The sequence below is a fragment of the Siniperca chuatsi genome, linkage group LG23, assembly GCF_020085105.1.
Source record: "Siniperca chuatsi isolate FFG_IHB_CAS linkage group LG23, ASM2008510v1, whole genome shotgun sequence".
Taxonomy (NCBI): domain Eukaryota; kingdom Metazoa; phylum Chordata; class Actinopteri; order Centrarchiformes; family Sinipercidae; genus Siniperca; species Siniperca chuatsi.
This window is the reverse complement of record NC_058064.1, coordinates 6,310,546-6,324,351: the sequence shown is the minus strand read 5'-3', so window position 1 is coordinate 6,324,351 and position 13,806 is coordinate 6,310,546. Positions and strand designations below refer to the sequence as shown.

At 39.8% G+C, this 13,806-nt stretch overlaps 1 protein-coding gene across 15 annotated transcripts in view; it reads left to right on the top strand.

Moving 5' to 3' along the window:
* ppfia2 (PTPRF interacting protein alpha 2) overlaps positions 1-13,806 on the top strand; it is a 160,070-nt gene that overhangs the window by 122,651 nt on the left and 23,613 nt on the right. For 11 of the 15 annotated variants that reach the window (XR_006376727.1, XR_006376726.1, XR_006376725.1 and 8 more), the window contains 9 exons: positions 2,989-3,210; positions 4,673-4,819; positions 8,141-8,275; positions 8,434-8,520; positions 8,948-9,031; positions 10,365-10,496; positions 10,608-10,670; positions 11,003-11,094; positions 13,123-13,255. Coding sequence is in view for 6 of the 15 variants with exons in the window: in XM_044185359.1 (XP_044041294.1) it covers positions 2,989-3,210; positions 4,673-4,819; positions 8,141-8,275; positions 8,434-8,520; positions 8,948-9,031; positions 10,365-10,496; positions 10,608-10,670; positions 11,003-11,094; positions 13,123-13,255 (1,095 nt within the window). In the remaining 9 variants the exon portion in view is untranslated. The remainder of the gene's footprint in view (positions 1-2,988; positions 3,211-4,672; positions 4,820-8,140; positions 8,276-8,433; positions 8,521-8,947; positions 9,032-10,364; positions 10,497-10,607; positions 10,671-11,002; positions 11,095-13,122; positions 13,256-13,806) is intronic. The other 4 variants (XR_006376729.1, XR_006376728.1, XR_006376731.1 and 1 more) reach the window with 1 other exon arrangement.

The window sequence follows — 13,806 nt, the reverse complement described above, 5'->3', positions numbered from 1 at the left end:
CTGACAGATGAGGCTGTTGTGTCACCATTTAAATTTTTCATTCAGTAAACATTCAGACCTGGACTGGTGCTGGATTAGTTTCATTGCCCATCACTCCTAGAACAGATTTACTGACACACTCTAGACCTGGGTTACCTTTTTACTTTTGTAAAACAATAACAGTGTTTGTGAAAAAGATAGATAAAATATTTTAGGTAGGAAAGCAAGTAACTTAGCTGCAGTCTTCCCTTCATTTTACGCCATGTCGGCAGAATGAGAACAGGAACATTTTTATGACTTGGGAACATTCATGTATTATTCCAAGACGGTCACTCCCACTGCTAGTTTTGTGTCATACTGTATATTTGTAGTGGTTTGTTTAAAAAACAAAAAACATTAAAAAAATTTTAAAAAAAACCTGGATATAAACATCCGATGTAGGATATATAGCTCTTTTTCTTACCTGCATTGATTTTATTAGTGTTAGCATTGGATTGTATTTACATTAAACTGCCAGCTGTAGGGGCCAACAGCCATTCTGGTTCCAGTTTGTTGATACTTCTGTAGTTCTTCTCAATAGTGCAGCCATCAGAAATTTCCCATTTCTTCTACGTGTGACAACTAGAATAGGGTGAATGGTTTTTCATTCAGTTATTATTTATAGTCTTAATGATATGACATGAACAAGGCATTATAGTCTCAAAATGCTATGTAGATGGCTTGGTTCAACAAAATTACATAAAGAAAAGAAACACGTGACATTTTTTCAAATTCTTATTTTTCACATTAGTCTTACTAGCCACACTGCATTTCACTACACATGTTTTTTGAGTATATGACAAATAAAACTCTAGAATCAACTCAAGGGCAATGAAGGTTAAGGAAATTTTGTTTGTAGGTCTCATAGTAATGACAAAATGCTGAGAACCACAGCATTTTGTTTAGCATAACAACATTTACTCACTTCCATTATATTGCGTGGCAGTAGAGGCAGATATCTCAAAATCTGGGCAAATAGATCCAAAACTGTGCTTGGCTAGACTAGGTATAAGTGAGAAAATGTGTTTTGTAATTTGGGTGAACTGACCCTTAAAATGTATCTGCTCATGTGGATGCAAAACTTTGTCTAAACCCTTGCAGGTTATAAAAAAGACTGGCCATTTAAACTTTCTCAGTCTTAAAAAACAGGTGGCCTAATGTTCCAAGACTGTGAAATGAGCACGATAATGGGAGCCACAGTTGCATAATGTATTATCTGTGGGACTGTTGAGATATTTTGCAATAAAGTAGAGCTAAATCCTTAACGTTGGTCCTTTTTATGAGAGCAGCCCAGTGCTGGAGTGCTGGTATTAAAATCAGTGGTGTGATTTAGTGGGTCTTGTTCCCTGCTCGGGTGAATCATTGATCACAGGCAGCAGGCAGAGAGGCCCAATTAGGTTTGTCCTCACAGATGGATGGCCGAGGACGGGCAGCTGGGCCTGATACAGCAGAGAGTCAGAGAGAGATGGAGAATAAAGAGATCACTTTTCCTCAATCTTCATTTCCACCTGCTTTACAATAATTACTTTTGAACATAAAGACAAAGCTTTGTTATTTAAAAGCTGCATTCAGTGCTGTCAGAGGACGTGTGTTATTTAATAGTGATAATAAAGTTGTTTTCGGATGTGTTATTCTTGCCTCTAAACCTCTGTGTAAGTTGGATCTCTCTGGCATCCCCCTCATTAATCTACCTCATGCAGAGACCCGTGGAGCTGCACAGGATGAGAACTCAGTGAAACCTAATCATATTACTAATGCAAGTGTCAAAGCAATTTTTCCAATGGAGTCTGGAGTGATTCTCAGTCACCCAGTCTTTGTCACTATCCAAAATCAAAACAGGGTAAAGAGCCAAAGCCTTGAGCTCCTAAACTTGAATTTATTAGAGTGCTAATGTATGTAACTCTCAAAAGAAGAAATGGTACCTGAAGTAGGATTGAGACTGATTTTCTCAAGGCCCACTTCAAAACACCACAGGAATGCAGGGCATGACAGGAAATCAGAAAATAGTTTTTCATCTGGTTCATTTTCAGTCTTGTTTTTCTGCGTTCTTAAGTCAAACTTCTGTTTCTGTTATTGGATGTTTCCAATCATTTTTACCTTCAGTCCCCATGTGGTCAAAACACATTTCTTTTAAAAGAGAAATCTGTATAAGAAAGTGTTGTGAATGGCAAATTTTAAAGCCACTAGATTGCTGATTTCATTTAATCATGCAGTGTAAGTATCCTAAACCAAATGGTGCCCTTCCAAATTGGCCTATTAGAGACAAAACAACAACAACCAAGATGATCTTAGCAGGTCAAGATGAATGAATCCACTGATTTTGGATAACCAAACAAACCAGGACTCAGTAGCTGTAATTTTTCAAATGACAGATTCCTTAGTCCTTACAAGGACATGTTTTTGTCAATAAATTATACAGTGTATATAAACATGGTGGTTGCATAGTCTTCTTTGATTTTGATGTAATTTCTAAGCTTTGGCTTACTCCATATAACACTCTATGTAATATAATTCATTATATGAATAGTTTGATATTTTGGTAAATACGTTTATTTGCTTTCTTGGTTAGAGTTAGCTGAGAAGATTGATACCATTTTCATGTCTGTACGGTAAATATTAAGATATCTCCAGCAGCTGGTTTGCTTAGCTTAGCATAAAAACTGTAAACATGGGAAACAGCTAGCCTGGCTTCTGTCCAAAGGTAACAAAATCCACCTACCAGCACCTAAAGCTTGCTAATTTACACATATCTAGTTTGTTTAATCCGTACGAAAACCGACAAGATTTTAGGAAATCATCTGGCACATAACCACTACTGTACGCTTCGGTTTTTGTACGGATTAAAAACGAGATATGTTAGAGAGCTTTAGAGGTGCTTTCCTCCATTTCCTTTTAAGAAGAGATGTGTGATTTAATTCTGTTAAACTGAATCTAAAGTTGCTATCCCTTCTTTACTCATCTTTTCCCCAGCGTCTGTCCAACGGCTCTCTGGAGTCGGCCCATGAAGCGAGCCAGGTGGTGGAGCTGCAGGACCTGCTGGAGAAGCAGAACTACGAGCTGGCCCAGATGAAGGAGCGCATGTCCTCCCTCTCCTCTCGGGTCTCCGAGGTGGAGCAGGAGCTGGAGACTGCCCGCAAAGACCTCATCAAGTCAGAGGAGATGAACAACAAGTACCAGAGGGACATCAAAGAGGTTACAACACACACACACACACACACACACACACACACACAGACACACACACTGAGAACAGGGAGAAGCATGCGCACACACACATTTGCAAGGGAATAACAGTTGCAAGAGAGACATCAAAGAAGGCTAGCAGTGGCCTAAAAAAGCTTCTATTAGCATATTCACACACAATTCAAGGCACACTGTTTTGTTATACAAAAAATTTTAAAAACCTTTATTAACATGTCTTTCTGAAACAATCGCACACAAGCAAGTGCATCCTGTAAATATGCTCGCAACATGCAAACAGACAGACCCCAGTAGGCTATATAAACATTTCTCAAGGACACACACTAACACTTAACAAAAAAAACAAGCAGCTGTCTCTGCATCTGCCAGTGTTTGGTTCTTAAACACTATTTCAAACTGGAGTCTCGACATGTAAAGCTCAAAAACAGCCAGTTAAATGCCACTTTCCTGGAGAAATGAGAATGTGTGTCATAAATTGGCAATTAGGAGCTCAATCATAAGCCCACCATTCAGTATACATCTGAATATAAGCTGACCCCCCCCCCATAGCTCTCAGCTGAAATTGTTATTGATTGCTAACGATGCAGGCAGAGGCAGTGATTGTGGCCTGGCAAACATGGCCTTTCGGACCAACCCTGTGTTATTACCCTGCACTGCCTCCTCTGAGAGCCGCAGTTTATTCAGCTCTCCCACTGCTATTTTTTGTGTGGTTTTGAAACCATATGTGCTTGCATGGGTTTGTGTCTGCAGCAATTCTCCATGCAGGAAATTAACTCGCAGAGCTTCAGAGATAATGTTGCCGCCATGAGGGGGAACCTTGTTTCACGGCAGCAGTGTGAGATACAAGATCACAGCCATGTGTTTGTACTTTATGAAGCTTTGTTTGTCTTATTTGGTATTTGACTTGTTTCTCGTGTAGATTATGCTGTGGTCATGTCATATATGGAACTAATCTAATGACAAAAGTTTTAATTTGTCAACTTGCAGCTCTAGAACAGTGTGAGGGCTTGTGGACATGCTGTAATTCTAGATTTCATAATGATTACAGAAGATTTTGCACTAATAACATGCAGCTGCCTTATACTGAAATTTCAGTACACACTGAGATGAGAATATTTTGTGCACTTGTTTTAGAAATGTCTGCATTAATTAGAGTTTGTATAATTCATGTTTTGTAATGAAATTATCGAGTGGTATAAATCAAGTCTGTGCAGATATTAAATTGCCAAATTCGTGTTTGCTAAAATACTTCTGTAAGTTTAAAAACTAGAGTTAGAGCTGCAGATGATTTTACAGCAAGTTCTGTGTAAAGCAGCAACCAGAAACAGGCTTCTTGCCTCTCTTCAAAATACTCAGTAATAATCAGTGGAGGAGAAATAGTTTTAAGAATGCTCTTATCTTTTATTGTCGCATTCTGTTATTCTCTGATTGCTATGTGTCTGTCTGCATGCAGGCCATGTGTCAGAAGGAAGACATGGAGGAACGGATTGTAACTTTGGAAAAACGCTACCTAAGCGCCCAACGAGAGTCCACCTCGGTGCACGACATCAATGACAAACTGGAGAATGAGTTGGCCAACAAGGAGGCGTTCCTCAGACAGGTCGGTATAATCCAAGGAGTGTTTGTGAGGTGACTGATCTTTAATCCTGAGAGATTATCAAGATACTTTGTGTTGTCCTGTTCTGTTTGCTTTAAAACTTTCATGATCATTTTTGTCAAATTGAGTTGTGAGTCTGTAGATCCAGGTGGCTGGTGAAATGGACCATTCATAGCTGAAATGCCAGATGTTTTTTCAACAATACAACTGGATTTAGAAAATAATTAAACATGCATGCAGCTGGTTGTGTAAGGTAGATAGTTCCTGTCAGTTAACAGAGCCCTTAGAGCTGATCCACAGAGGTTTGGCAATGAGAGAACCTCTTGACATTGTGTCAAATAATGTCAGAGGAAATTACTTTTGGGGAATGAATTTTGAAGGTTTTACTTAAATTTTTACTTGGAGCAGATGCACGTGGCTCAAAGTCATCCTTATAACTGATGTAATACTGTACAATATGATCAAACAATGCTACAGATGTATTCTCCTTTTGATGATTCTTTATGATTCATTGCAGCCAATTAGATAAATTGCCTGGCCATAGAAGATTGAGTGACATTTTCATGAATACAAGATTAAGCACCAGCTGAGTTCTGGAAGGATAGAAAGAATATCACACTAATATTAGCAGAAGACACACAAGCACCCCTTGGCTTTGCTGTGAAGAAAGTTGCTTAGACACCAAGCAATGATTCTGTTAAAGCAATAGTTTGACTTTTTGGGGAAATACGCTTATTTGCTGTCCTGCGGAGAACTACACGGTCGATCACTTTCATGTGTGTACATTAAATAAGGCTGCAGCCGCTTAGCACAAAGACTGGAAACAGGGGGAAACACCTAGCCTGGCTCGGTCCAAAGATAACAAAATCTGCCTTCCAGCATCTCTAAAGCTCACTAATTAACACATTATTTCTTGTTTGTAATTTTTGTACGGATTAAACAATTCTCCATTTTACTGCTGGGAGCAATAACATCCTGTATCTGCTGGTTGCCTGGCAACTGCTCCCAGCAAAGAAATAGTTTGGACAGAGCCAGGTTAGTGGTTTCCGCCTGTTTGCGGTCTTTATGCTAACCGGCTGCTGGCTCTAGCTACATATTTACCATACAGATCTGGGAGTGGTACCAATCTTCTCATCAAACTCTCCGCAAGAAAACGTATAAGCATACTATTCGAATTACCAACAACAGTATTTGATTTCTGAGTCAAGTTTTCACCTTTTGGCTTGTACACAACCATAAGCACCTCGTCAAGTTGACTACAAGACCGCCCTACAAAATAAATGCATCCAGAAACCTCCTCAGAACATACAGAAATAACTGCTAAACCTTTTAGGTTTAAGTTCCTGCTACCACACACACACACTTCCTCGCTTGTTGTTGTGCCAGAAGCTGAACCCCAGGATCTGGCTGCTGATGTTTGAAGATGAGTTGTTCAGGGGATGTAGGCTTGGCCATCGGAAAAGAGGGATGAAGGGATGAGGAGATATGGCGAGCAAAAAGGCTAAAAAGATGGAAGGGCACCTAGGGAGGATATCGCAAACAAAAATTCACGTCATGCTTCCCCAGTGTCATCTCAGACAACAATAGGATGGTAATACGAGTAAAGTCAGAAAATATCACTGACACACACAACATAACGCAGCCCTGGCCCACTCCAGTCTAATTATTGCATATTGAGCTGCCAGGCCCGATGCTTTGGGGAGCAGAGCATCTGTCGCTGATGGCAAAGGCTGCCAAGCAGCCCCAAAAAAAGTCATAAAACTGATCAGAGCCCTGAGCAAGGCAGGGAGAAAAGTCTTAACACGCAACAGGGAAATACAAGTCACTTGGTGGCAGCTTCACTGAATGCTGGGTTTGATTTCCATCTTTATAATGGCAAATAGTGTATCTGAATGTCTAATCAGGGCAATTACCGGTATCTGCTGAGTAGAAGTTGCAACTGTTACTCTTGGCAAGCACAGAGCCGCTGCTATTCTGACTGTTATGGTGCTATTTTGAAGAAGGGTTTAGGCGCATTGCCAGAGACTTCAGTAGCCATTCGTCCTACTAAAGACGGATATCCGTGATTTCTATTTTTCAACCAGGCAATGATGCTCTGCTGACATTCAAAGGGAAAAGAAGGTAGAAATTCACATTCACAGAAGTTCTTTTTATATTATATGCCACGTCGAAGGGGGACAAAACACAAATACTGTAAACTATCCTTAATTTATGTCAACTGCACAGAAAAGCAGACCTTTATTTGAAACAGACTATTAGAGAAACACCTTTTTTATTTCTAATTTCACTTTTAAATGTACTTTTTATCATATTTTAGTAAGAGGCCTCTGTTTTTTTTTATCTGCTCGAGTTTTATTTGGCTGTTGCTGCTGTTTGTTGTTATTGCAAGTTCAACACTTCTGCTATGTTTACCTGTTTTTCTTGGTAAATTCAGGATAATGTATATTTCACCTGTTTCATCAGTACAAATTGTTTTTCTCTTTTTAACAAACACTATTGTCACTCACTAATTAATTCCATTCGTATACTCAAATGTGTCACTATGGATAGTAAATCCATTTGTTTTTTGTGCTTTTGATGGACACTATTGTCCCACAATGCAACGCACAAAGGAAATAGAGGAGCCACTCACATGTCAAAAAAATCAAGACAATTCATCCAATAAATAAATAAGAATTTAATCTTTGAAAAACACTTAGCATTTTAGCATTTCTCTTAGAGGTTTAATTGGCAGTGGCATTCCAAATTTGCAATTTGACATCCATGGGTGCGCGCATAATTTTCTCTTAGTACACAACTAATAAGTTAATTGATTTCTTGTATTACCCGACTGATAGAGGATTGATTGACTGACACCAATATTTATAATGGAAAATTAGATAGTGATATCAGATCAGCCTATAGTCATTTTTTTCATAAATGCATAACCTAAACAAACATTAGTCCCTTCAATTTGTTCTTTAAAGAATTTTAAGCTATTTATCAGCCTAGCTCTAAAAAGTATTATGTGACAATAGTAGTAGTATAAAGTACATACTGTATACCATTAGTGTGTAGTATGGAATTGGGACACAGCAACTATAAAAAGTGAGGACCTTACCTGTTAGGCTTTTAATGTGAAGCATCTGTGGGAAGTTTCACTGAGAAGAGCTTAACATTGAACCAATTAATGGCACTGCTGTAGGAAGTGGCCTTTGTTTATGCCTGCCATTATCATTTAACTACATTGTGTTTGAGAATTTAATTGGAGAATTTACAGTATGTGATATCTCGTAAATCTTTTAAATGACTACCTGCTGATGGCATTGATGTTTGTGTTTACAGATGGAGGAGAAGAACAGGCAGCTACAGGAGAGGCTGGAGCTTGCAGAGCAGAAGCTCCAGCAGACCATGAGGAAGGCTGAGACGCTGCCGGAGGTAGAGGCTGAACTGGCCCAGAGGATAGCAGCCCTCACCAAGGTAGGAACACACACACATACATACATTAACACACATACTGTTGACACATTCCACAGATGCCCTCGTCTCTAGATTTTTCTATACCTATGTGTAAGTGTGCACGTGGTGTCATGTCATGACGTTTCAACATGTCCCTCTCCTCTTCCTCGGCCACATAGTCTGACTCCAGCTCCTCTTCCTCCCCTGATGATTATCACTTTGTTATGGAAGCTAAACTCCAAGACATGAACTCCATTCTTAGGAAGGTAGTCCCACAGGGCATCACAGCTACTGCCAACTCCTGTAGAGAGCAGATTTCATTCATTTATCTTATTAGTGTTTTGTGGCGAGCGTGTTTACTGGGATTCTGCTCTGGCTGTTCTACCACCATGGGACAGCTGCATGGCACTTCTGGCTGGAGCTCATACTTGGCAGTACTGGAGGAGCTCTCTTCCTCTTTCATTCTGTCCTTTGGTGGCCTCGTTCTCCATCTTTCTCCTTGTCACTCTTTGTTTCAACCAGCTCTCTTTGCAGTTATGCTTTAAAACGATAGATATCCATCTTTGAGTTTGGGATAGAGGCTTTGGCTTGTGTCGTCGCCACTGCTTTTCTTTGTTGCCCTTTAGGCTGTCAAACTGATCATCAGATCATCGTGCCCTCTTTTGTCCTGTCTATGCTATGATCCATCTGTAGGCGGAAGAGCGTCACGGGAGCATTGAGGAGCGAATGAGGCACTTGGAATGCCAGCTGGAGGAGAAGAACCAGGAGCTGCTACGGGTGAGTCACCACGAAAGCGTTGTGCCAGGCAACGTTAACCAGGCAGCCACTCCTGCATTAGCATGACAGCTTGAGGCGACTGTGACTGATGACACATTGCCTGATTTATCACCAATGACACTTGACCAAATCAACGTTTCACGCACTCCGCTGATAGAATGGTTTGTAAATGCCCACAAATGATGCAATAATATACTACTTATTTTAGATCATGAGCATCTTCAATCTTTTTGTAGTGTCATCCCAAAATGCTAGAAACCCTGTTTGAGTGAGAAACGCAAACTGTATGATATAGGGCTGTAACGTTTGCTGTGCCGAACCGTCAGCATGCAGCTGCACGCAGACTACTATGGCATGTAGACTGAAGCCCGTAATGCGGAACCAAAGTTCACAAGCGCGAGTTCCGCCTGGAAACTAAGTATGCCGTTAGCAGCATGTGCTGAGTTTAGCACAAGCTGATGTGCAGTCAATCACACTATGGTGAGTGTAAATAAAACACCGGAGCTGGAAGACCCGCCTGCGTCCTTTTTAAATCAATTGGTGGGGAACAATTTGGCTGTTCTAAACCGGGTGTAAACTGAACCATGACTTCTATGTACTTTTACACTCCTAGTATGAAAATATAACTGTAACCTCCGGAAGGGGTTCACTAAGATGGTATTCCCTACTTGGAGGCATGTAAAAAACCATATCTAGCAGGATGCAAACCTGATTTTGAACCCTGAATAGGAAAAGTTAAGAGAGTGCATCATTATTTATTCTAGTTCACACTAAGAGGCAGTTCAGAACGGAGTGTGTGAATGATGGGATTTCATCACATCAAAAACTCCAGCCCAACCACCAGCTTTATACAACGCTTTTAATAGCAAAATCCACCTCAAGACTAGACATTTCTTGTTTCCATAATACCCTCCCTTTTTAAAGCAGTGGTTCCCAGCCTGGGGTTTGGGACCCCAAAAGAGTCGCGAGTTCAATCTACAGGGTCACAAAATTATTAATGGGATATGAAAGCCAATTAATTTTTTTAGGACCTCTGCTTTTTATTGCAAATTACTTAATAATTTTAGGTGTTTCTAGCCTTTTAAAAATTATTCAGTCAGAACAAGATTGTACTTGCCACAACTGGTAGACTAATGCAACTGATTATAGGGGGTCACAAGTAGACATTGCTTTGCTTTGCATTCAGGGGTCATAAGCCAAAAATGTTGGGAACCACTGCTTTAAAGTAACCAGTAGCTTTACAGCTCACATTTTGAAGGGGTTGTGGCCACATTTTTTTCAGTAGATATGACTTTGAAATATAACTCTTCAATTGTGTGCTTTATCCCTCCAGGCTCGACAGAGAGAAAAGATGAATGAGGAGCACAACAAACGACTCTCCGACACGGTGGACAGACTCCTCACAGAGTCAAACGAGCGCCTTCAGCTCCACCTGAAGGAGAGAATGGCAGCTCTAGAAGAGAAGGTTAAAGATGGCTGCCATGTCGATGGAAACCTATCAATATCAGTTCTGTCCAATGAATATCAGGAGGAGATGGATTTTATCACCTGCCTTTTTTTCTTCTCTTTTTTTCAGAATCTGTTAATCCAAGACTCGGAAGGTTATAGAAAACAGTACGAGGAGTCAATCCAAGAAAAAGTAGGTGGCAGATTTACTTATTTTTTTTAATTCCATATATTTTACATGAAGATGATTTAAAGTATTAATAGAGAAATGAGGTTGGTTGTTGGCATTAGTTAGATTTTTTTATAAACCTCTGCAGCTGAATATTCATAAGCTTCCCGCATGGGGGAACATTTTCATAAGCAAGAATTTCATAAGCAGTATGTGTAAAAACAAACACTAGAAAGTATCAGTTAGTCTTCAGCAATAAGAAGATAATCAGCCCCACTGGCTCTATAATCATTCTTGGGGCATTTAATATCTTAGACAGGTCCTGTAATGACATGTTGTCAAATTGTTTCGTCCAGACACAGCTGGCAGAGGAGATTGAGAAACTGAGATCAGAGCTCGACCAATTCAGATTGAGGGCAGGCTCCCTCACAGAACCCACCCTGTCACGGTAGGTTGGCTGTGTGTTTGTGTGTGTAGGTGTTTTAAGGTTTGACTTAATATATGGGTATAGGTATATAAGATATGGGTTTTTGCAGGCCAGTAATATTTTAACACTGACGCCATATATGACTTCAGAATACTGGACCCTGAAAATCTCCACTTGTCTCAACTTGTGAAATTGACTGATCGCTAAGCTTGGCCAACCTTAGATACTGTTGCTATGCCTGCTCTTAAATATACACTTGTTGCCTATATACATAGTGCTAAAATACTGATGCTACAGCTGCATGTCCCAGGCAAAAAAGTCAGCATCTTCACCAGTTGATGAATCACGTAGAGGATGTAACACTAAATAAAGAAACAGCATTGTTCTTATATATTGCAGTGTAGAGCTAGTATTCTGAGTATGATAAGGAAAATTGTATCTGATTTTAGTTGAACGTAAAGCTATCTAAGGTAACTTTACCTGGGGTTCCTGAAGTGTTAACTTCCCCAAAACCAATATAGAACAAGAAAGAGCTGCTAACGTTGCCTTAAACCCCAATTGTAGTTGTAAACATGGATTTTTTTTTTTTACATAACCTGTAACTAATAGTTACTTAGAGGTATGCTCCTTGGCCTGAAGTAACTATACAATGGCATACTACTGTAGGTACTAAGCTAGTTAGCAGGACATGCATTTACAGCTTATGTTAGAGCAGATAAACATTAATTTTAATTAAGAGACACCACCCTTCAAACTCTTTAAGTGCTGAGTATCGCTCTTACTACAGCCCCATGCACACCACTTCAACATGTGAAGAAATGCACTACCTGACAGGCCTGTCATGCTTAGTAATGGTTGCTAAGCTATAATTGGTCAGTCTTTTTTCAGCGGAGGGGTTTAGTGAACAATCAGTTGTTTTAGGTGGATTCTCACCTGCTGAACCTACTACCACGGGACAATCTGCAATACATTACGCATGATTTAGCCACTCAATTGACAGGCAACCAAGACAAATAAAACTGAGTTTTATTAAGGTTTTACAGACCGTTAAGGGAATAAAGAGAATATATCTGTGCCTCTTCTGGTGATGAAACTTGCCAGTCTGGTGCTTCTCAGAAATCGGTCCAAACAAAAGTTAGATTCAGTTCACTGGAGTTCTGGAGCACACAGACAATTAAGTAACTGTGTGAAACCAAGAAGGAGTCTGTGAACATTAGTCATTATAGTCATATAAGTCATTATAAGAGTTTCCCTTCGGGGATCAATAAAGTATTTCTGATTATGATTATTTGGACACAGACTCAAACTGTTTGAGTCGAGTTTTACAGACTCTTCACGTAGCTCCAGTCAAGGAAGCATCTCCGTTACTTTGTCTTTGGATGACATTCGACTGGCTAAGATCGAGTAGAGATTTGATAAAAGGCCAAAATGTAGCCAGGTATAACCAAATTAACCTAAGTTTGTGTATGTAATAGGAAGCAAATAAAATACAGGAATACAGATATACCCTCTCCAGTAGCAGTTCTGTTATTTTATCTGTCACTGCTGAAACATTTTGCTCTGTGCTATTGTTAGAAACACTGGTTTCACTGAACTCTCCATATCTATTCTTGTTTTCTGGCTTCCCTTTCATGCTGCATGAAGTTCTAATATTACAATGCTGATGTTTTGACAGTAGCAGCCTTAATCTCCTCCATAGACCAATTTGCAGCCATAGAAGCATTCATAATGAGTTCTGATCCTTCAAGAAGTACACTTTACACCACATCAGTGTGACTATTAGGTACGCTTAAGGTACTCAAACACAAGATTTGATTGGTTTACTGTCTCCATAACTGTGAACATTACCATAACATTTTTGTTGTGACATCTTTTGTAATCTGCTTCACAGCTCAAGCAAAGTCCCTGTGCAGGATTTGTGCTACAAAGGTGTTTAACAGTTTCGGATAATCATCTTCAATATATTAGACCCAGAAAATGTTTTAGTGTAGGCACACACACTAGGTAACTTAGGATATATTAGTATTACTGATAGGTTTTGGTTCTCAGGTCTCATCTGGACACATCAGCTGAGCTCAGATTCTCGTTGGGATCTCTGGCTGAAACCCAGTCGGACCATTACCGCTCAGCCAAGGTCATCCGCCGGCCAAGGAGAGGTCGAGTGGGTCTGCGTGAAACCAAGGTGAGCCACCGAGTCTTTTGTCTTCAATCTGTCTGTGCCTTTATACTAAAATGCTAGTGTTTCTACTTTTACTTCTAATAGTACTTCATTTCAAGGTGTAGGAGCTGCTCCACTGGTCGATCACTCTTTTGTTTGCTGTTTTATCAAACAGAGTTGAATTTAATATTTGGAGCAGCCAGTTGGAAGCTCTTTAAGTTTAGAAATTGGCACACCCAGTAGAAATCTTCTGAGGCTGTATTTCAATGTTAAGCGCTAAAAGTCTCCAATGTGGTAATATAATTAACCTTTGGTAAGGATGCTAAAATCAGATTAACATCTTGTCTTTTTGTTCCCTTGAGAATTCCTCAATCCTGCATTATGTTCAATATGTTTTAAGGCACTTTTAAGTGAATTATAGTATTAAGAGTATACATGGGGAGAGATAAAGGCAACTTTGAGAGGTGATCTCAGTCTTAGGCTCTGTTTTTGTAAATCTAAGTGCAACCGCAAATTCAAAATGCACTCATACTTTGGTGTGGCCATCAGATTTTTGCAATTTAGGTGACCATTAA